Below are 21535 nucleotides of genomic sequence, written 5' to 3' on the forward strand. Positions count from 1 at the left end.
TGTCCGGCCGGGCCACGGCGCGGGAAGGAGCAGCGCCTCCTCGCCCCGTCCTGGCCGCGCCCGCGCCCGCGCCGGACAGCTCCGGGCGAGCGAGCGAGCGGGCGTTCCCAGGAGGAAAGCGGCGCTGGCGGCCCCCCCTTTCCCGCCTCCAGCCCCCAGCCGGGTTTGCGCTCGCTCCCAGGCAGGGAAGTGCAGCTGGCGGCCCGGTAACATCGGACTGCCTTGGGGGCTTGGGGTAAAGTTGAGCCTGTACTACCCTGCAAGGCTGTTGTGAACCTTTCTCGGATTTGCTACAGACTTGGTGCTACAGATCGCTTCAAAAGGAAATGGAAAGCCCACCCGTTGGAGAGGGTCCCGCGGCCGGGCGTCGCTGCTGCGCCTCGGAGGCGGTTCTTCTTTAACAAGCAGCAGCAGCATCTGCGTCTGCCTCGGGGCAGGAGACTGAAGTGCGGCGAGCGCACCCGGAAGCCGCCCGCGCCGAGATCCTGAGCCCCCCGCTCCATTTCCTTAGTTCTGTGGGAACTCCACGAGCCCCAACTGGCTCCTCTCCCTTGGGTGATACGGGTCCGCTTGTCCCTCGGCGGCCCCTGTAGGGAGACCGGAAACGCTGCCATGGAAACGCCTGGCTGTTCCGGAAGGAGCTGAACCGTTGGGCATTTTCGGGGAGGCGGCGACGCGATTGTGTGCGACTCCGGGCCACGCATCGAGAGCGGGCGAGTGTGGTTTCGGAGGGCCAGAACTATTCCGCCGCCTCGTAACAATAGGCGGGCGTCGGGCGGGCGGGGTGACGTCAGGGCGCGCGACTGGGCCGCTGCGTGACGTCACCGTGTTCGGAGCGGCTCCCCGCGGGCCGGCGCGCGGGCTTCCGCGGGTAGACTGCGCCGCACCGGGCAGGCTCCCCGCTCGCAGCGGCCGCCGAGCGGCGCGAGGATGGCCCTGCCCGCCGCCCCGCCGTTCTGGGGCAGCCGCAGCCGCGCCCTCGAGCGGCAGATCGTGCGCCAGCGGGAGCAGGAGGCCCGCCTGCGCCGGCAGTGGGAGCTGCACAGCCTCTCCTTCCGGCAGGCCGGGCTCCGCAGCCGCAAGCAGGCCGAGTGGAGCTCGCGCCGCTCCTTCCAGCAGAGGTGAGGCCCCGGCGCGCGGGGGGGGCGGCTGGCGGCGGGGGGGCGGCGGCAGCGGCCCCGCCTCCCGCCCGCCTCCCTCTCTGCCCGCAGCATGGAGGCGCACGGCCGGGAGCGGCTGAAGGCGGAGAAGGCGGCCGGCCTGGAGCGGAGGCGCCGGCAGCTGCGGGAGCTGCTCTTCCGCGAGCGCGAGGGGCTGGCGGCCGAGCTGAGGGCGCTGCGGCCCGGCGGGGGGGCCGGCCTGGAGGAGCAGCGGCGGCGCGGCGAGGAGCTGCGCTCGGCCCGGGAGGAGCGGCGGAAGCAGGTCCTCGGGGCGGGCCCGCGCGTGGTGGGGGGGCGCTGGGCGGGCCCGCGGGCGGCGGCTGTCCCCCCGCGACCCGCGCGCTGAAACTGCCGGGAAGCCCCCGAGGGCCGCGGCGCGGTTGAGTTGCACGGGCTCCCCCAGGAAGACCCCTCCTTCGGCTTCGCCCGCAGGTCGCGGAGGAGCGTCTCTACGAGTGCTGGAAGAACAGCAGCGCGAAGCTCCGAGAGGTGGGACGCCCTCTGGCTGCCGGCTGTCCGGGCGTGGCTGGGTGGCGGGCCAGTGGGCCGGGCTGCTGAGCGGGCCGCAGAAACAAAGGGGCGCACTGAGAATCGGGGGCGGGGAAGAGCTCCCCAGCAGTGCCAGCCCCGATGGGTCTCCTGCCCAGACTCGGAATCCGGTATTTCTGCCAAACTCAGGTGAGCTCCGAGCTGCACAAGAAGCACCTGGTGGAGGCCTGGGGGGACCAGCTGGCGCACAAGCAACAGGTAGGCCTGCCTTCCCCCTTCTGCACCTGACTGGAGGAAGGGCGGCCGGAGGCTGACTTCGCTTCTGTTTGCTCCCAATTGAGCTTGAAGCGGCGGACCGGGAAGAGAAACTCCGCTCCGAGAACCGGTACGAGAGGGCCCGCCAAGAAGCACTGGAGAGGCTGAAGCAGGAGGAAAAGCGGAGGAAGCAGGAGGAGGAGAAGCAGGCAGAGTTCCTGCTGCAGCAGATGGAAGCACTGCAGCTGCGGGAGGTGGAGGTGTGTGAAGGGCAGATGCGCTGAGTGCCCAGGGCAGCAGTCTCATCTGTGGGGGGGCATGCCTGGTCAGAAAGTGCTGCAACAGATGGGCCCTCGGCTGGCTGGGCGCTCTGGGCCACAGGAGAACCAGCGGAGGGCAGCCCGTCCACCTTCTGCAGACCACCAGCCCCTCCCCTCGGCTGCGTTAGGGTCCCCCGTCTTACCCTCCTCTGGCCCATTGCTGGGTGGGGGGGAGGAGACAGGGAGGCCCCAGGCGACCCTGGGTGGAGGCAGAGTGCCTGGCCGGCCCTCACCTCTCCCTGCCTGTCAGGCCACCAAGCTGAAGGAGGAGGAGGAGAACCTGCTGAAGCAGCGCTGGGAGCTGCAGGCGCTGAAAGCGGAGCGGAAGCTCGAGGATGAGCGCCGGAGGAAGGTGGAGCTTGGGTACGTCGCCCCAGGAGGGGCAGCTTCTCTCCAGAGGCACATGGAGGAGGGGGAGGTGGCGGCATTGTGGAAGTAAGCGGAGGAGGGGGGCGTGTTCTCCGTGAGGCAGGTCGTCTGGCTGCGGGATGTGTCTGCCTGGATGTGGTGCTTCTCAGAAGAGCATGGGAGCACTAGGAGGCTGCGGTGAGGACACCGGGGCAGGGGTGGAGGGAGCCCCTTGGCCCCAGGGCCTCTTCTCCCAGGGAGGGCGTTCTGCAATCGAGGCCATTGCTGGGCCTCATGCCGTGGAGAGAACCAAGGCCCCGGCCAGCAGCACTGTGGCGGAGTCCTGCGCTCGCATCCAGGGTGGAGGCTCCACTTCCAGGGCATGGATAAATGGAGAGAGCCAGGAAGTTCACACACCCCTCGGGGCTGCCGGCCCAGATCGCTTACGGGGCCGTCTGCTGGCCTCTGGCCTCTTCCCGTCTTCCCACAGGTGCTTCCTGAAGCATCAGTACCATGCCCAGCTGAGGAGGCGGGCTCAGCAGGTCCAGGAAGAGCTGGTAAGCTGGTCCCGAGCGGGAGGCAGGCTGCGGTTCGGTCACTGGCTCTCGAAGCCCTGTTGAGCCTCCCAGCCGACTGGAGGGCACCGTCTGCAGCAGTCGCCCCTCCGGAGATCTGGGGCCGCAGCGGCTGGAAGGGCTGTTCGCTGCCCCCCTGCGGCGCAATGGCTTCCTGGAGTCATCCTTTTCCAGGAGAAGGACAGGCGGATCCTCCTGGCCCTGTCTGAGAAGGACAACGAGGACCAGCGCCTGCAGTCTGTGCGGCAGGAGGAAGCCATGGCCACAGCGGCCTGGATGAGGGCGGTCGTTGAGCAGCAGCTGCAGCTGGAGCGGGAGCGGGAGGCTGAGCTGGAGACCGTCTTCAGGTGGGGCGACTGAAGCAGGGCTGCGGGAAGAGCCGGAGCTGAGGGTCAAGTAGGCACCTCCCGGGGCCTCTGTGGGCAGCGGGGCGGAGGCCTGGGCACCCAAGCACCTCGCACGTCCAGGAGCGCCTCCTCAGCTGCAGCGAAGGGGTGGGCGAGGACCGGGTGCTCCATCTTGCCTGTTGCTGGATTGAGGCCACCCACCCGCCCTTTCTCCCCACCCCAGGGAGGAGGCCAAGCAGGTGTGGGAGAGGCGAGAGGAGGAGTGGGAGAGCGAGCGGAAGGCCCGGGACAGGCTCATGGCAGAGGTGAGAGTGGGGTTCTGCTGCGGGGCTGCTGTTCCGAAGCAGCGGGGGGGGGGCGGGTCTCCACTCAGCCGTCCCGCCCTCCTGCCCCGCACAGGTCCTGGCCGAGAGGGCCCAGCAGATCCAGGAGAAGGTGGAGCAGAACAGGCAGGCCCAGCAGGAGTCCGTGATGCTCCGGGAACAGCTGATCCAGGAACTCGAGGAGGCCAAGCGGCTGACACAGCAAGAGCAGGAGGAGGTGGCTGAGCAGAAGACTGCCCGCAAGCAGGAGCTGCAGGCCCAGGTGGTGCTTCCTCACAGGGCGGGCCTGCCAGAGTCCCCTGGCCTGGGCCAGGGCCATGTAGGGGAGCTGTTCCTGCCCTGCGCAGCCCTGACCACCTCCTTGCCCCCTCAGCTCACGGAGCGGCAGCTGCGGGAGGAGGAAGAACGGCAGCACCAGCGGGATGTGGCGGCAGAGGCCCAGCTGCAGGCGCAGCACAACGAGCGGCTGGAGGCGCTGGAGGCCAGGCGCATGGCAGAGGCGGGTTATCACAGCCAGGTAAGAGCTGCTGCCTCCAGGGGACCCCCACCCTAGCACTGCCGCTGGCCGGGGCCTTGGTTCTCTCCAGGCTGATGACCCTCAGGGGGGGGCTGCTCTGGGAGGGTGTATCGTGGGGTCATGGCTGTCATCCCAGTGCGGAGACCCCCTTGCGGTCTGATTCCCCAGGGGGAGGACCTGGCTGCTCATGGGTCAGAAGAACTCTTGGCCAGCATCATCCATCTCCCCTTTTTCTAGAGCCAAGGCCGCCCCAAAAGCGCCTGGACCTAAGGCGGCGAGAGAGGGACAGCCTGTGCTCCCGGCCTGGGTGGCTGAAACCCACCTGCCCGCTGCTTCTTGCCAGAGCGAAACCACCCGGGCACTGACAGCCTACTTGGAGCTGGCAGGATGGTGCGGGTCCTTTGCTGTGAGAGGGTCACAGGAACGGTGGCTCCCCGGGAGAGGCTCAGAGGGTGGTGGACTGGCTCACCCCAGAAGCAGGAGGAGCATTCCCAGGTCACTCAGTCCTCCTTCCTGCCTTCTCCAGAGCAGCAGCCATTACCTGGTCGCTGTCGCCTCTGCGAAGGAAGGAAGGGTGGCGATGAAGATCAGTGGGATGCTTAAGGGATCAATAAAGTGCTGTTTTCCTTTTTTAACTGATTTCCCTCTGGCCTAGTGCTAACCAGAAATGATGGCAAGAGATGGGCAGACAGACACAGGGGAAGGCAGTCAGAGGACCGTTCTACCTATTTTTAACACCGAAATAGTACAACACATTCAAAATATTATGGCACTTTTTTATATGTATAAGATTTACATACACACATGCTAGCAGGATATTTCACACACACACACACACACTCTCCCTCCCTCCCTCCCCAGGAGCGTTCACTTAATTGTGGCTTTAAAATTGCAAGGGGGGTGGTCTGTCTCTATAGCCACAAAGCAACTAGTGCTCCCAGCCCTGCAGGGCATCCTGAGCAAGCCAGGAATGTCCCTGGGGCAGCTGATTGCTGCTCTCTGGCTGCAGGCGAGTCCTGGTGGGGGCAAGTGGCAGGCAGGTCCAAAGGACAGAGGCCTCAAGGAAAGACCAGCCTCAGGTCACTGCCACCTCACCTCATTTGTCCCATCATTTGAGTGCCTGTCATGGATTGCTAGAAGTCCCTTGGCTTTGGACGGGAGCTGGGAGGCTATCACCTGCCATACAGGGACAGACTGGAGACACAGCGTGGGGGGTTCCATGAAGGTCAGCACAGGACAGTGCCCTTGGGCTAATGCACCCTAGCAATCAAGAAGCCACAAAGTGATTTGGTTGAACTGACAATTCAGCTGCAAAGCTGTTCACTTTTTCACCTGTTGCAAAAGCAGCTCACTTCCTGTAGTCAGACTTGTCTAAATTGCGAAGCAGCAAAGTGGTATTTTGGGGGAAGAATCAAGAATCACTAGCCAGAAATGCTGTGGGCTGTGCAGCTTTCTCAAAGTAGCAGCCAAGACAACCTCTGGCTGCTACTCTTGCCTGCTGCCCCCTGAAAGATCCATACCGTGCTAACACTACCCCCCCTCAGCTAGGCTGCCCCCCTCTGCTTGGTTGTGAGGCTGTGCAGATCTGCACTGTGTAGAAAGGGAAGCGGTGTGGGGAGTCGGGTTCCTTGGGACGAGGTATTTGCCCACAATCCAAGTTACCTTCAAAAGCCACCAAATGTCATGGCAGGCCAAGTGGCCGCATGTACGTGGAAGCTTCCAACTCCAACCAACTCTCACAGGGGAGTGACCAACTCCCTCAACCTTCCGAAGCCACTACCCCCCCCCACCAAGTTTGTTTTCTGCATGATCGGCCGTTGTGCCTCTGCTGCACGCTTTCTTCGTACTTTGTGCACAGAGGCCGGCTGTGCTGCAAGAGACGGGGCCGGTGTGACGCGGAGCATTTGCAGGAGGAACAGGAAAGCTGAAACAGCTCCCCCTCCCCAACACGCCCCCAACTGGAAGCAGCAGGGTTGGCCGATGTGCAGTGAATCACGCTTAGCTTCATCTCCCTCCCTTTCATGGCCAGGGCCCTCTCCTTGCATTCCCGAAAGATCCTCACGTGTCCGTATCGGCAGGGCAAGGGATTCCCGAGAGAGAGAGAGAGGACACCGGATGCAGTTTTCTGTACTGGGGAAGGCCAACGCCTCCCTGCGCAGTTACTTTGCAGAAGTGCTTTCCAGAGCCTCCAGGAAACTGGGTACAAGGAGCAGCCGCAGGCCTGCCTCGCTTGGCCTTTCTCAGCCACTGGCCTTGGGAACTTGGAGGGTGGGAGGGGCTGCCCCCTGGCCCCAGCAGAGGGGCGGGGTGCTTCCTTCTTCCAAGCGGAGCCATGAGTGCTCTGTGCTTTTTCATGGTTGGGGACCAGGGCACCAAGCAGGGAACTGGGGTGCCCTTTTGAGCATCCCCTGTAACTCAAGAGGCCACGGTGTGTGCTACTTAGTGGCTAAAGCGTGCCAAGCAGCTGCCCAGTGGATTCCGGGAGAGGCGCCCTGGATTCGGATAGGTGCGTCTGCGTTCGCAACGGGCGCTACGAGCACAGGATTCAAACTTCCTCCCTGCCATGGCAGAAAAGTTCTCTAAGCTGGTGATGTGATGGTTGGCTCAAGACACACTTCCAGCAGGCGCACTCTATGCCAGCAAATACAGAGCACCAAATAAGGCAGCAGATTATAGTGATCCTGGGAAAAAGTCTTCTTAGAAAAAAAACATGCAAAAAATTTAATACTGAGGTTCCTTTAAAAAAATGGTAACGCACCGCTTTAAATATTCCTGTAAAAAAAGACCATCCCCTGAAAACCTTGACACAGTTTCCAAGACTGCGGCGAACCCTGTGATGGAGCCCACTCAGTTGGCGTTCTCTTTGGTTGTGATGGTGACCAGCTGCTTGGCAGCCTTGGCAATGTCGTAGGCGCACTGGATGACCTGCTGGGTGACCAGCTGGACGTCGGCCGTGGAGCAGGACTCGGGCGGGAGGGCCTTCGTGCACTCAGAATGCAGGCGGAAGGCGCTGGAGGTCAGCAGCCGCAGTGGGGTGCGCACCAGCTCCGATTGCGGCTTCTGGGGAAAGAGTGGGGAACTCTGGGCATTTTTTCTTCTGCCCAGAGGGGCCAATGTGGTCTCCAAAAGGGTAACTTATGGATGCGGTTGAAGGCAAAGACGCCTGGTGGCCTCTTGTCACATGAGGAAGGGGATGCCAAGGGTTCAGCTGCCAGATGCATCTGCCATCAGCTTTCCCCAACCTTGTGCCTCCAGCTACGTGGGGACCAGGGAGGTTTGACCTCTGTGCAAGACTTCCCTGCCCAAGATTCTAGGGCTCTTTCTGGGTGTTGCCTGCTTTACACCTGATCACACGCTCACCTGTCCTCTGATGGTCTGCGCAAACTTCAGGGGTGCCACCTGTCAGACCTGACACCAACCTGCTCTTGCTGGAACACTCGTGAGTTTGTCACAGTCTTCCCCAGATTTTCTCACCTGTGCCCAGAGACCGAGTACTCCACCCTGGCCCCCCTCCCCTCTTACCAGACGAGAGCCACTCACTTTCGGAAAGAGGGCTGCCATCTCAGTGACGGCCAGGCGGATCCTCTCCGAGCAGGGGATATAGCTGCGAGGAGAAGAGAAAGCAGGTGAGTCTGCAAAGGAAGAGGGGTCTTCTTCCCAGCCCAGAAGTGGTGAAGGCAGTTGCTCGGGAGCCACCAGTTAAGATGCAGGCTCTGTGCACACAGGCCTTCCTCATCCACGTAAGGCACGTTGCAAGGGAGGAAGCCATGCGGTGCTGGCAGAGGTCCAGCTCTGGGAGCAAGCCCTGACTGGGCTTGTGGGGTGCGCAGACTGTGGGAAGGGACAACGGGAGCCGAGACCTGGTCTGTCTGGAGGGCACCAGGAAGGGGAGAGCTCTGAGAGAGAGCTTCATCGCACTAGACCTCATTACGAAGCTTCACCCAGTGCAGGGAAGGGGGCAACAGTGCCTTCCTCTCCTACCCAGCAACAGACAAGGGGCTCCACAGACAATCTCAGAAAACGCCAGTCCACAAAAGCCGGTGCCCTGAGGAATCCTTTTCGCTTTAACCCTGTTGGCTTTGGCACAGCAGGAGGCAAGCCCAGCTACCCTTCTGGAAAATGGCAGCCTGCTCCAAAAAAGGGGTTCTGCACGCCCCCACCCCCCGAGTCGGGGGGAGGCTCTGCAAGGTCCCATCCCTGCAACAGATAAACGTTGCCTTGCTGGGCCATCTTGGCTTGCCTGAGGCTCCCAGGCTGCCCTAGAAAGGCACAGGGGGAAGAACAATGGATGAATATTTAGCCATTCCTTAGGAGGGCACAGGCCACAGGGGTCCCTGCCACTGGCAGATGAGGCCGGGCTTCCCAGCTGAAGCGGAGAAGCTGAACTCGACACCTCGAAGGAAAAAGCACCTGCTGCTTGCTGGGACATGGGTTGAAAGAGGAGAAAAAGAATCCCATGTCCCAGCAAGCAGCAGGTGCTTTTTCCTTCGAGGTGTCGAGTCCCCCTGCAAGGGACTGACTGCTGGCAGCACCCTCCTGCCCTCAAAGCGGGAGCTGAGCTCCAGCCACCATGCCTCCCAGCATCCCACCCCCCGCCCCAGCTCACCTCTCATGCTTGCTCTCCTGAGCTGCCCGCAGCAGCTCCTGGATGTTCTTGGTGATCTGCTCTGTCTTCCGAATAACATCCTCCGTGCTGGGGAAGGTGGCGCCGGGGTGGGCCTCGGGCTCCTTGCCCTCTGGCCCGGGACCACTCCGCTGCCTGGCCTTCCGGATGAGCCTGCCAAAAGGCATGTGCTGCAGCCCCAGACTGGCTCCCGGGCCCCTTGCTGGAGCCTCCCTCCACCCGAGGGGGGCCGAGGGCAAGGCCACCTCTCCTTGGCTCATGCCAGCACGCAAAGGGAAATGAGTGGCTGCCAGGGAGCCCTGCAGGTGCAGCCCAGGAATTGCATGCCTCCTCATCCCAGACACCCAACCATCAGCGCTTACCCCGTCTCATCCAGCTCCAGAGCAGGGACGGCATTGTCGTAATCCCCCTCGGGCAAGCTGCTCTGCTTTTCCAACCGGGATGCCTGGAAGGAAAACAAGAGCACAGGAGGAGAAAATTCCCCATTAACGGAGGAGCCACAACTGAGCCAGATGCAGCCAAGCTCTCCTTCCCAACTGGCACGGGAAACAGGCAGCCAGTCCCACCTCCCTGCCAAGCATTCTGATGCTTGCCTGGCTCTCAGCCCCCTGGTCCTCCCATTCAGCTTGTTCAGGTGAACGGGAAATCGTCAACCAAAGGCCTCAGAGACCCCTGGATTTTGCGGGGCTGGGGGGCTGGACGCGCAGCCTCCCCGCCCAATGCTGCAGAGGGCCTGGGAGATCAGGCAGCTGGGAAGAATGGGAGGGCTCTCCCTGAGACGGAGCGAAGGCTGCTTCTCTGCATCCACTTCAAATTAAGACTTGTTTTAATTATTTAAGGCAGTTGTGCCTTTCAGCTGCCAAGGGGGCCCCCAACAACAGAGGACGCCAAATGCAAACAAGCAACACGAATACAATTAAACCAAAGTTTAATAATCTAGCAGTCTAAACTGGGGTGGAAGCAATGTCTTTCTACACACGTCCTAAAAGTTCCGTCCCTGGGATTCTCTTCCAAGCACAGACCAAAGTTGAAAGGGGCTTGCAGCTCTCTGCCGGCATCCGAGGGGCTGCAGCGCTTGGCCGCGGACGCTCCCCAACACCCTTCTTTCCTTCTGCAGAGCTGGTTTGCAGGGCTGCCCAGTCTCAGGATGGCGGCCTAATTCCCTCCATGGGCAGCGCTGCTCAGGACATGCCAGGCCCTGCCGAGTCCAAACCGGGACGGTCTTTCCCCTGAAGATGCAGACAAGCAGAAACCCCGCTCTCCTCTGCTGGCAACCAGCCAAGGACTGCACTGCTCAGCCCGAGGGCTCCTGCCTGCTCTCAGCTCTTCAAAAACCTTGGAGTCCAAGCAATTTGGCCCAGCAGAAGCCAACAGCTACATGCCGCGCCAAGCAAAGGGCTTCAGGCAGCTGCTGCGCAAGAGGGCAGGAGGCGAGCGGAAAGGCGACAGGGCAGCTGTGTTACTTACGTGGGGAGGGAACAGCTGGAGCCGTGGCATGACGTGCTGCTCCTCAGGGTAAGAGGCCTCAGCTAGGGGCAGGTAGGGCTTCTGAGCGGACCCCGTCTCGTACATTGACATGGGCCGGCTGCTGCGCAAGGATGGGCGCCGAATGGAGGGCACTTCTGCGTACTCAGAGCCAGCCAGAGTTTGGTGGGGGCTGGTCGTGGCCTGCCGCCGAAGGCTCGTGTTTTCGCTCTGCAGGGTCTGAAGCTGGAAGGAAATGTGGAATCGTCCCACGCACTTCGTTTTAGTTTTAAGGACGGCCACGTTAAGGCCTCAGAACCAAAGCAAGGGGTGACTCGGGGGCTGCCTTTCTAGGCCAGGCCAGGGCAGGGCAGGGCAGCCCTCACATGGAACTCCAAAGAGGCCGCGGCTTGAGCAACGTTTCTTGAGTGGAGGATGCTTGTGGGGAACAGCAAAGGGCAAGCTCCAAGCCAGGAGGGGAAGTGTGGAAATGCCAACGCTGCAGCCACGGTGGAAGAGGAAGTGAGGCAAAAGCAACTGGCAAAAGCAACAGAGGCACAAAGAGGCTGGCGCATGATCCACTTCCTGTAACGTCTTCGAGCAGAAGGTCCCAGACAAATGCCCACCGGCTGCAGCTTCCATCTGGCAAGAAGGCCCTGCCCTTCCCCATTAAGTTTGCATGCAAATTATGAAGGTTCAGTGTTGGGGGACCTTTTAAAGAAGGAAGCTGCCCACAGCAACTGGCACTGAGGTGTGGCCACCAACATCGCAGGAGAAAAAGAAATAACCCTGCAGAGGACTGAGATGCAGAGCCAAGCAAGGAAGCTCAGGCCAAGGGTGCATCGGGGGATTTCCTCCCCCTCTGGAAAGGACACTGGAACCCTATTTTGTGTTGCTCTGGAAGGCTGATTCTTGCTTGGATCTGAACCTCAAACCCCTCTGCACATCTGGAATATGTAAACTAACATACCGAAGCATGGCTAAGGTGCACTTGTATTCCCTCTGGCAAAATGATGGGGAAAGCCTGCCGGGGGCAGCAAGGAGGACATCCAGTCTCTCAGACTGCCTGAGGAAAGACACTGGAGGGCCCCAAACGCACTTCCTCAAGTTCCCCGTCTCAGCTGGGACCAGGCACGTTACACAGAGGGCTGCAACGCTTCCTCTTTTTCTGTAGCACAGGAATCTGCGCAGCACTTTGCGACTGAGAGTGGCCCTGCCCTGGCGAGACAAGGGGCCATCTGCTCATTGCCCTGCACAGTCTGCGAAGTGGGCCGAGAGCGGGATTGCAGCTGGGGAGGTCTGGGTTCAACCCCCTAGAGGGCCATGCGGCTCCCAGAAATAGAAACCACAACCTGTCAGCTGGAGGAGGAAGGGAGAGCGGTAACGCTTCGTTGACTTTTTCAGAGGAGGGGAGGGAGTAGCGTGCCAAAGAGGCGGACAGCTGAGGAGCAGCAGCAGCAGCAGCAGCAGCAGAGAGAACGCTCACGGCCCAACTGCCCTCGTGTGAAATTTTGGACTCAGATCCTCCAGTTCCAAGCCAAATCTCTCGCCAAACCTCTCAACAGCCATCTGAGACCTCTTCTTGCCATTGGGGCCCCCTCCAGATGTGTGGTACTTCACTCCCTATCATCCCCAGTCTGCAGAGCTCATGACTGCACCAACGGGGTGGTGGGAGTTCAACTTCAGCCCGCCTGGAGGCATGCGGGGGGGGGGAACACCGCTCTACACACACAGCGCTTTTCACTGCACCAGAACCCTGATCATTCCGCTCAACCGGCCTGTGGCTGGACAGGCGCAACCCTGCGGGGCAGGCAGGGTTTGGAATGCAGTGCTACCTTCTTCTGCATGGTCCTCAGCTCATCGCTCAAGTTGACGTTCACCTTCAAAAGCTGCTGGATTTTTGCCTCCGAAGCCAGCAGGGCGTTTTTCACCTGCAGGTACTCCTGGGCGGTGATGGGGCCGTCAGACAAGTCAGAGTCCAGGCTCTGCAAAAAGCCCACGCCTTTTTTACACATTCGCGCTCTTTCCCTCGCTCACTCACTCGCACCCACCCAGAGGGACATGCCCCAAACAAAGAAAGCTTTGAAAGATGCTAGGCAGCGTTCATAGGCAGCGTTCAGTTCAGCACGATCCAGAGACCCCAGAGAGGACCTTCACTATAACCCAAGGAAGACGGCTGCAATTCAGAACCCTGGGGGTGGAGTCCGCCTGCTCCAGGGACGGACCGTTTCAAGTCCTCCTGAAGACTCCGCAGGACTCTTTTGGGGACAGGGGAGGAGCCCCATGAAGTACCACCTCTCTGTTCTCTGAAATAGAGAGGAGGCTGCTGAGATTATGCCACCAGCTCCTCCCACACTGAGGCCTTTCATGATCCCAAAAGGTCCTGAAGTATACCAACCACCCGTCTCTAATTAAAATGACGGGGATTCACTCCAAGAAGCTCCAGGGTCGCAAGGGGAACTTTGCAAATGACAAGACTTCACACAGAGCAGGAGGTGCCCAGTCCCACAACAGGCCACGCCCAGAGTGTCTGTGTGGGGATGCCAGCGTGGGGAGCAGCAGGCCCTCCCAAAAGCTGCCATCATCTTCCACCCACCTTCTGCCGAGGGGCCTTCCCCGAACCTGCTTCCAGGTCGCCGTCTTCGTCGGAGGCAACGCTGTCGTAGTCGGGTTGGTCAGCCTCGTGACTCCCCAGACCGTGCTGACTGGTGACCGCCTTCAGGATCAGTTCCACGTTTTCTGAAAACCAAGAGAGAAATCCACGTGGACGGCAGCAAATGCTGGAAGGTCCTCTCCAAGTGGGCCAAGAAGGGGGAAACCCCGTGGAGGCCTTGGCAAAGGGGGCACCTCACGCTTTCTCCTGGGGGTATCACTCTCCCCTCAAGGCCCTTTCTGGTTCCTTCCCCTCAGACCAGGTGCCCTTTGCCTTGTCTCTCTTCCCTAAGGTGGCAACTGCTTGGCTGGGCACCAGAGCCCAGCCATGGGGAGGCCACATTTCTTCCCCACATCCACAGACGCTCCCTGCATCCACAGGGACTCAGATCCTCTGGCCTCTCCCGGCTCCAAGGTGTCAATGTGAAGCAGAAGAGACTTCCAGCTTTTCTCTTAAGGCCAACGGAGTATTTTTCTCCAAGCACCTGCCTGAATCCAAGGGTCCCTGCGCATTTACTCCTGGGACTGATGGTTTGAGCAGGGGACCCTCAGGCCTGTTTTCTCCAGGGTCACTCTCACAATCCCCCTCCCTTGCAGTCCTCACTACCCCTTTGTCACCCCCCTTCCCCTGGCCTCTAGGCCACTGCATTGACCCCCACAGCCCCCTGACCCACCTGCCTTACGTTGTAAGGGTGGGAGGGGGCATGTTTGCTGTCCAGGGAATACAGTCCCAAGAACTGGGCTATGGCTCTCGAGGCGTTCGAGGGAGCCAAGGCGGCAACCCCATGGGCTCACCTGTGGCGCTCGGGACAGGATTCCCATGCTGCCTTCGCTTGGCATCCCCCAGGATGTCGATGACAAGTGTCGCAAACTCGTGGGCGTTAAAGCGGGCCAGCTTCTGCCTTCCCTGGAAACATGAAGGAGCGCAGCGTTTCAGAGGCATTTGGGGCAGACTGAGGCCAACGTGCATGCAGGGCAACGTTCCTCCCCACACACAGAGTGCAGCTGTTTTGCGCAGAGATCCAAGGCTTCCCAAACTAGCCTCTTCTGGTGGTAGATGCATTCTCCCACTCCTCCTTTTTCAAATCCAGAAGCTGACCCTGTTTCTAAGTGCTAACCATGGCATCTCAGCATGGGACGCTTGGCCCTGGAAGTCCAACCCAACCAGATGGGGCTGAAGTTGATCTGCAGATCTGCAATTCAGGGCCCAAATAGATGTTGGCTGCTGCATTTCAGCAGCGCTGGGAGAAAACACCACTGTCCAAAAGACTGGGAATGGGTGTTCGTTTCTTTCCCTGCAATTGTCAGAGCCCAGAAAAACTACAGGAGAATTGTACCTGGTTTCTTGTTGAAGAGTACTCTGGGTTGACAGGAAGGAAAGGGACCACGGTCGTCTCAGTGACCAGCGTGCTATGATTCTGTGTCGCGAGCCACACTGTTCATGCAAGAAGAGGGCGAGGTCGTGGGCACGTGGGCTCAGTCTCTGCGCCCAGCCGCCCTTCCCCCAGCCCCGCCCTTGCTCCTCACCAACAGAGTGTGCCCTTCCTCATTGCTAATGTGCCATCCAGCTTAACTTTTATCTCCTCACAATCGCGTGGCCCCTTAAGGGCAGCCAATGATGGGAGTAGTTAAACCCCAGCACAGCCACACCAAGAGGGGGCAGGGATCCCGAGAGCTGGAGCCTTGCCTGCAGCTGCCTCACTAAGTCTAAGTCTGTGGGGCAGCCCTGCCAGAGGAAAGCACCTGCGTCTGTCTCCCGCCGGTCCACCTCGTCGTAGACGTCCATGGCGAGCTCTTCAAACAGGTGATTGCTCAGCTAAAGAGGGAGGCAAAGACCAAATGGTGAAGCTGGCCTTGCCGGAGCAACTGGAGACCGATGCAGGATCGGCCCTGGCGGTCATTGGCTGGTGGCGTGAACAGGCCAGGAGGAGCAGCCACCCCCTCCTCTTGGCAAAATCTGGGGGGCAGGTGGGTTGGGGCGCTGGACTGCCTTTCTTTCCCAGGGCAGAAGGTGGGGCGGGGGCCTCAGGCGGATGGAGAGGAGCCAGGAAACGCAGCTCTTCCTCCAGAAAGCGGGCTTTCCTTGCCTTCGGGGCCAGAGTGAAGAAGGAAGCAAGCTCACCAACTGAAGCTTCCTCTTGGCTGCTTTGGCCAGCGCCGAAATGTCCAAGCTGCTACGGAAACAAGGAGCCCATCAGAACTTTGACCCTTTTTCCTTTGAAGACCTCAATCTCAGAAGCAGAGCTACGCAAGGGTAACTAAGAAAGTGCGTCCGTGCATGTGTGTGAATATGGTGCGCAGGCACAGGTGCTCTTCCTTTCTTGAAATTCACATCCTGCTTTTCAACTGCTCTGTTCTCAAAGCACCTCAGAATGCTTCACAATACGAGTCTCTCTGCGTACAGCCTCCCCCTACCCCCACCCCTCACCCCCTGCTTTGCTGGGGAGAAGCTTCTGCGGTGAGCCTTATCCGTCCACCCTCAACTCGCTGGGAAAAGGCCCAGAATGGTTGTCCTCTGTGCTCAAAAGCAGAACCGCCAACCGTCCAGTTTCACACCTTCCCCAGGCTTGTTTCCACTGAAAAGCTGCTCTACTGAGTCACGAGAGGAGAGTGGAGACAGGGCAAAAAGGAAGATGCTGTCTGGGGAAAATCCGAAGAAGTGCTTCCATTCCAACCCCCCCACCCCCCCCGATGCCCCAGCACAGACACTAATCGCCTGGGAGACTTTGGAAGCGGCCCCAGCAGGCACACAACGGAAAGCAGCTTTCGATTTTGTACTGCTAGGCCGTTAATTTGAATGAGCTGAGACATTTTATCTTTCTATCTGTCTGGTCTCCTCTGGCTGTTGAGCAGGCTGCTCCCGCTGGAGGTTAATACCGCCAACACAAATAAAATTGCACAAGCAGCAGGAGGCAATCTAAAAGATATGCTTACAGCTGCCTTAGCTCCCAAGACTCAGGATTCAGTGACAACAGGGAAAATACTGTGTCGTTATTACTACTGGCTATCGTTCTAAACCGTGTTTGTCAGCAATGCTATGCTTGTTCCACCCAGCCTACAGGACTACAACAGCCCTGCCAGTCTGATGCTGCTGCTTATGCCAGCTAAAGATGATGGGCTTGTGACTGACAGACTAAGCAGGCACCTGACTCAGCTTCATTTTCAGCAGCCAACCGAACGCAAGTGGGAGGCGCAGTATGAAAACCAAAAGACAAAATGTTTGGGGCGTTGCTCTTGGAAACAGCTTTGCTGAAAGTTCTTGGGGTCACAATCCAAATTCTTACCTGTCTGCCATCTGAGGTATAATAAAATGCTGCCTGCCTTTGTGATCTGAAACAAACATTTCAAAAGAGCGTCAGGGCCGGGGAAGGGGCTGGCGTTCTCCGACTGCACAGCTACCAAAGCTGTGGGCTGCTGGACAGCAGGGGCTGTTCCTGGGCAGGGCCAGCAGGAGAGCACCACTCGCACTCCCCACAAAGTGCCGCTGCGTCCGTGGAGGCAGAGCCTGGAACCAGCCAGTCTGCAAAGGGCTGCCCCCGCATTCTCCTGCGTGTTGGGAAACGAGCCCTGGGACGGGTTCAGCTGCTCTCCCAGACTATCTCAGGGTAGGAGAGCGAAGGCCAAGTATGACTGCGGCCAAGCTGCTGGAAAGGTCTGCGTGCGGGAGACAGAGCAGGAGATAACTACTAGGGTAAGGAATTAAGGAATCCACTGCTGGCAGATGGCCAGTGACCCCCAGCTCACACCACCACTGGGGAAAGACGAGAAGGGCTCACAACTACTAGCCAGGGTGGGCCTACAGATGCCCCAGAGCAGAGATGAGACTGCAGCAAACCCTACGAGGGAGCAGGACCCTGGTTCCCCCCACTCTTCTGCTCCCACGCCTATGCTGGCCTTGGGCAGCCTAGCGGATTAACGGACCAGGGCTGATCGGTTCACTGCCCACATGGCCGGCTGGCCTCAACCGAGGGGCAGAGAAAAGGGGTGGAGTGGGAACAGGCTCTGTTCAGGCAGAGAGGAAGAACGGGGCCCTGCCCACACAAAACACCCCATTACCCGGTTTCCTGCCGCAGAGGTAGAAGGCCAGCCGATCAGTGAGCTCGTACTGTATTTCCACCAGGCGCTCTGCCAGCTCGTGATGGCCTCCTTGCCTAACCAGGAAAAAGGGGTAGAGACGCACTCAGAATTCGTTGACGTGAGGCTCTGAGGAGAGAGCGGGGGGTGGGTGTCCCATCCAGCTATGCTTTTAACTGGAGCCCCTTCCGCTCTTCCTGGGACCCGGTGAAGAAGGGAGCTCTGCTCTGGGGGCCGGGGTGGCCTTCACCCTTAAAGCCCAGAAGAGTCACACAACCTGATTCCAGCTACCGAAATGGCCCCCCCACTGGCAAACAAGGGCCCACCTTGCATAGTCCACGGGCGTCTTCCCACAGGAGTCTGGGGTGCCAGGATCAGCTCCGTACACAGCCAGCAGCTCGGCTTGTAAAATCTGCCCGGTCTTGGCAGCGACATGAAGTGGGGTGTTCCCTTTCTCCTACAAAAGGGCCGAGAGATGCTTGCTCAGCTGCAAGTCCTCCTCTCTAAACCCGTTTGAGGCTAAAGAAAGAACAGCTGTTTTCTCTCACCGGGTGGAAGAAATTGGCCTGTGCTCCCAGGGAGAGAAGCCTCAAACAGGTCTCCAGGTTGCCCGTCCTGACGCTGGAGTGCAGTTGCTGGAAGTGAAGGCAGGGGAGGCCTCAGGGCTGTTTCCAGAGGCCTCCCGGTCCGCCGTGAGAGCCAGCGGAGTTGCCTGCCGAGCCGTCTCGGGAGAGGCCCAGCGGGCTGACACAGCTGCCATCCGGCCCAGCTGAAGCCGCACACGGTGGCGTCCAGATGGGCTGGATCCCTCAGGTGCCCCTGCCACCTGCCCGAGGGCAGCCCCTACCTTGCTAAGGTCCTTGGCGGTCACGCTGTCGTCATCCCGGCATGGCAAGCGATGAACGAAGGCCAGCATCTGATATTTTGCCTTAATGAATTCCGCTTTGTTGGGGCTGCAGGAGGTGAGAGAGGAAAAGGTTGTAACCCGAGGACTCCAGAAGGGGCTTCCCTGCTCAGGACAAAAGCAGCAGGGGAGGGGGCAGCGCGGGGGGGGGCAGAAACAAACAGGAGAGATCCGCTTGCTGAGTTGCGGTCAACCCAGGAACAACCTGTGTATTGCTGGCCATGCCCTTAATCCTCAGCGCGTTTATTATTTCCACAGTGTGGGCAGGATTGCAACCTGGATTTCTAAGTGCGTGGACAAATCATAAATGCTCCAGCAAAAGGCATCGGTTTGCACGTTGCGTGTCCCCAAAAACTATTTCATCAGAGGCTCAAAGGGTTACGCAAACGAGATCCAGCTAGCTATTCTCGCCGCCAGCGAAGATACCGTCTGCTGGACGCTCAAGCACTGAAAGCAGAGTTTTCAGACACGTCCTTTCAGGAGAGCAAAAGGCTGAATGTGGCACACCCGCTTACAGAAAGAGCCCAGTCCTGCTCAGCCTCAGTGCCCCCGGCCCAGCCAAAGCTTCGCAAGTTCTGCTCCTGGGCTCACACCGCTGCTGCTACTTGGGGTGCACCTCCCTCTCCCCTCCCCCTTCCAGAAAGCTCCCTGGATAAAGAAGGGTTTCTGCGCTTTGTTCCCATGGATCCTCTCCCGTTGACAATGCGGGGGGGGGGGCAAAGTCCACTGGCACCTGCGGTTGCCCTTGCCCATCAAGCGTCGCTGCTGCTTGAGGAACAGGCCGGTTCCAACCCTGTTTCCACTTACTGCACTTTGTCCTGAGGGCTTGCTTTGCGCCTGCCGCTCGTGACCGATGCTGGGTCCAGCAGCGAGTGCTCCCAGATGGAGTTAGCGCCATTATTGTACAAGGTCTCCACCATCTGCAAAACAGCCTTTAGTTATACGCACGTAATAAATAAAGCTGCTATTGCTAATTATAATAACCTTTTAACATCAAATAAAAAAATACTACCACCAATAACATATTTCAAGGTTTGGCGCGGCTAACCCTTTCCAAGGCTTTGTTGTATTTTATGCTTGACCTTCAGAATAAAGATCAGAGTCTCAGTTGTGATTTAGCAACAACAACAACAAAAAAGGCAACACAACCAGGACCTGAGCTTCTTTCAATTCCTAGCTGCAGCTATTCCCAAATCAAACATCTGTTCCAAAATGATCAAAGTCTTTCTGCATTTCCCTCCCCATTTACATCCCCCCTCCAAAATTAGTGAGGAGCTAGTGATTTAAAGAACTCTCCATGAAAGACAGAAAACTAAATAAAGAAAACTTTCAGAAATCAAACCATCTAGTATTTAGTTAGCTCAGGACTTGTCCGAGGCATCTTCTGAATCCAGATCTAAGAAGGCTACCAGGGCCAAAAACCTTAGCACTCTTATTTGGCGTTTTTTTAGTCACAATTCTACAGACCCAACAGCCTGCTGCAAAGGAGGCATCCCCACGTTAAGGAGCTGGGCTAAGCAGACAGACTTCCATCTCTTCAATCTTTATCCTGAGTTCAGGATGAGCTACACAGAGCTACTGCCCTTAGAGGCAAATCAGCGGAGACACCTGGGGATCTAAAGCCATCAGGTAACAAGCCCTCAGCTGAGGAGGTCCTAGTCTGCAGCAGATGAAAAGGCATTTCCCGCGCTGTGTTTTTTTTTTATTTGTTTTTATCCCACCTCTAAGATTTTCATAAATCGCTCAAGGCAGCACACCTACCCACTGCTCCTTCCTCCTCCTGGCTGAGCCCCAACGCGGGCTTCCCTCTGCACGCACCTGGGGATGCACCCTGCAGCAGGAGATGCTCTCAAGCAGCGTTTCTCAACCCCGGCGACTCTCAGAGGGGTGGACTTCAAGTCCCGGAATTCCCCGGCCAGCCTCTTAAAGTCCGCGAGGTTGAAAACGGGGGCGCCCCTCCGCCAGCCGCAACAGGCTTCCCCGGGTGTGCCAGGCTCGCCCAGGGGCCCTCCGCCCGGCCGCAGAGACTCCTCCCGACCCGGGGCCCCCGCCGCGCCCCGGGCCCTCGGTACCTGCAGCAGCGTGGCGGGCCAGGGCGTGTGCTTCAGGTGCCGGACCTGGGAGATGTGGCGGCCCAGGCTGCGGTGGACGCTGCAGCACTCATCGCACAGGAGGACGCCCCGGTTCACGGAGGCCCAGCTCGGCTCTGCAGGGGAAGCGGGGGCGGGAGGGCCGGTCAGGCGAGCGAGGCGGCGGCCGCCCCCCGCAGCAGGAAGTCGGCGGCCGGGCGAAGGGCAGCCGCCGGAGCCCCCGCGCCCCCCGGGGTCGCCGGAGGGGCAAAGCCGGGGACGCGGGCAGCCCCCCCGCCGCAGGGGCCCGTCCCGCCGGGGCAACCCGGGAGACGGGAGGGCAAGGAGGGGCGGCGCTGGGGGTCGCGCCCCCCGGCTGGGCGGCGGCGGGGGGGGTGCGGCCGGGCTGCCCCGCTCGGGTTAGGGCCGGTCCGGCGGGGGGCGGCTTCAACCCCGGGCCCCGCCCCAAACATCCCGCCCGGCCCCCCGGCCGGCCGAGGACCATGGGAGCTGCGGTCCTCCGGGAGGGGCGGCGCTCCGCCTTCCGGGCTCCCAAGAAGCCGCGACGCCCCCTCCGGCCGGGCCCCGGGGCGCTCTGCACACGCTCAGGCGCCCCGGTCCCCAGCAGCCGGCGCGGGTGGGCCTCCCGCTTCCCGGGCGGGTCCCCTTCCTTCCCCTGCTTCCCCGCCGCCGCCTACCCGCAGCACTGCAATCCGCGCAGACGTCGCTGCTCCGCAGCCGCTTGGACATGGCGGGCAGGGCCGGGGGTCGCCGCCGCTCGCAGGTCGCCCTCAGCCCCGCCAGTCACGGAGGAGGCTCGCCGCGCACGCGCACGCCGCCGGCGCGCCTCGCTGCGCAAGCGGCGCCATTCGCCAAGACGCTTCCGCACGTCGCGTGGACCGCCCTCGCGAGGCTGGGGGAGGGGGCGCGCCGCTGCGGCCGCCATGTCCGCTCCTGGCGAAGGGAGGCAGTTGCGGCCATCTTCAGAGCTGGCAGAACGGCCGCTTTCACGGTGCCCCCTCTAAGAGCGGTTGAGAGAAATTATTCGCAGTTGCGGTTTCACCGCATTCTTTTTGAAACCGGAAGACATTACGCAGACTGCTCTCCAAAGAAGCACCCCTTTGCACATCTGCTTAGGATCCGTTTCTGGGGGGAACTGCAAAGGTTGCCCTCTCTCAACATGGCGGCGAAGGAAGCGGAAGCGTCCCCTTAGCTGTCATGGCGGTCGACGATACGCGCGTCTTTCCCGAGAGGCCCGAGGGCGTGGCGGCCGACGACGCCCTTCGTCAACATGGCGGCTGTGCAAGGAGCCGGGCCGCCGCTGCCCTCCCCCAAGATGGCGTGCCTGGCGTCGCGGGGAAGCGCCGAGCCCCGACGCCGCAGGGCGGAGCTCCCTCCTTCCGGGCCCGGCGGC

General features: G+C 60.3%; 2 protein-coding genes across 6 annotated transcripts; one reads left to right on the top strand and one right to left on the bottom strand.

Moving 5' to 3' along the window:
• The first annotated feature begins 871 nt into the window (after window positions 1-871).
• On the top strand, window positions 872-5098 carry TCHP (trichoplein keratin filament binding). 3 transcript variants are annotated; one of them, XM_063315647.1, is made up of 12 exons: window positions 872-1121; window positions 1212-1422; window positions 1593-1649; window positions 1839-1907; window positions 1991-2164; window positions 2475-2587; window positions 3063-3129; window positions 3325-3494; window positions 3718-3799; window positions 3894-4079; window positions 4191-4334; window positions 4572-5098. In XM_063315647.1, exons 1-12 carry the CDS (start codon window positions 931-933, stop codon window positions 4602-4604), a joined length of 1497 nt encoding a protein of 498 aa, XP_063171717.1. In that variant the 5' UTR covers window positions 872-930; the 3' UTR covers window positions 4605-5098. The 3 variants fall into 3 exon arrangements, with proteins under 3 accessions (XP_063171717.1, XP_063171718.1, XP_063171716.1); XM_063315646.1 differs by having other exon boundaries at window positions 873-1121; window positions 3322-3494; XM_063315648.1 differs by lacking the exon at window positions 1839-1907 and having other exon boundaries at window positions 3322-3494.
• A 1906-nt stretch (window positions 5099-7004) lies between these two features.
• Window positions 7005-20963, bottom strand: GIT2 (GIT ArfGAP 2). Of its 3 annotated transcripts, none has more exons than XM_063315644.1 (19): window positions 20820-20963; window positions 20125-20258; window positions 18860-18972; window positions 17996-18101; window positions 17697-17783; window positions 17475-17605; window positions 17131-17225; window positions 16359-16404; window positions 15197-15245; window positions 14818-14890; window positions 14412-14509; window positions 13870-13981; window positions 13019-13161; window positions 12258-12407; window positions 10426-10668; window positions 9321-9403; window positions 8941-9111; window positions 7875-7938; window positions 7005-7394 (listed from the first exon to the last, which is right to left on the bottom strand). In XM_063315644.1, exons 1-19 carry the CDS (start codon window positions 20869-20871, stop codon window positions 7182-7184), a joined length of 2163 nt encoding a protein of 720 aa, XP_063171714.1. In that variant the 5' UTR covers window positions 20872-20963; the 3' UTR covers window positions 7005-7181. The 3 variants fall into 3 exon arrangements, with proteins under 3 accessions (XP_063171714.1, XP_063171715.1, XP_063171713.1); XM_063315645.1 differs by having other exon boundaries at window positions 12303-12407; window positions 15197-15248; XM_063315643.1 differs by having other exon boundaries at window positions 15197-15248.
• Window positions 20964-21535: the final 572 nt, after the last annotated feature.

The sequence above is a fragment of the Candoia aspera genome, chromosome 15 (genome assembly GCF_035149785.1).
Source record: "Candoia aspera isolate rCanAsp1 chromosome 15, rCanAsp1.hap2, whole genome shotgun sequence".
NCBI lineage: Eukaryota > Metazoa > Chordata > Lepidosauria > Squamata > Boidae > Candoia > Candoia aspera.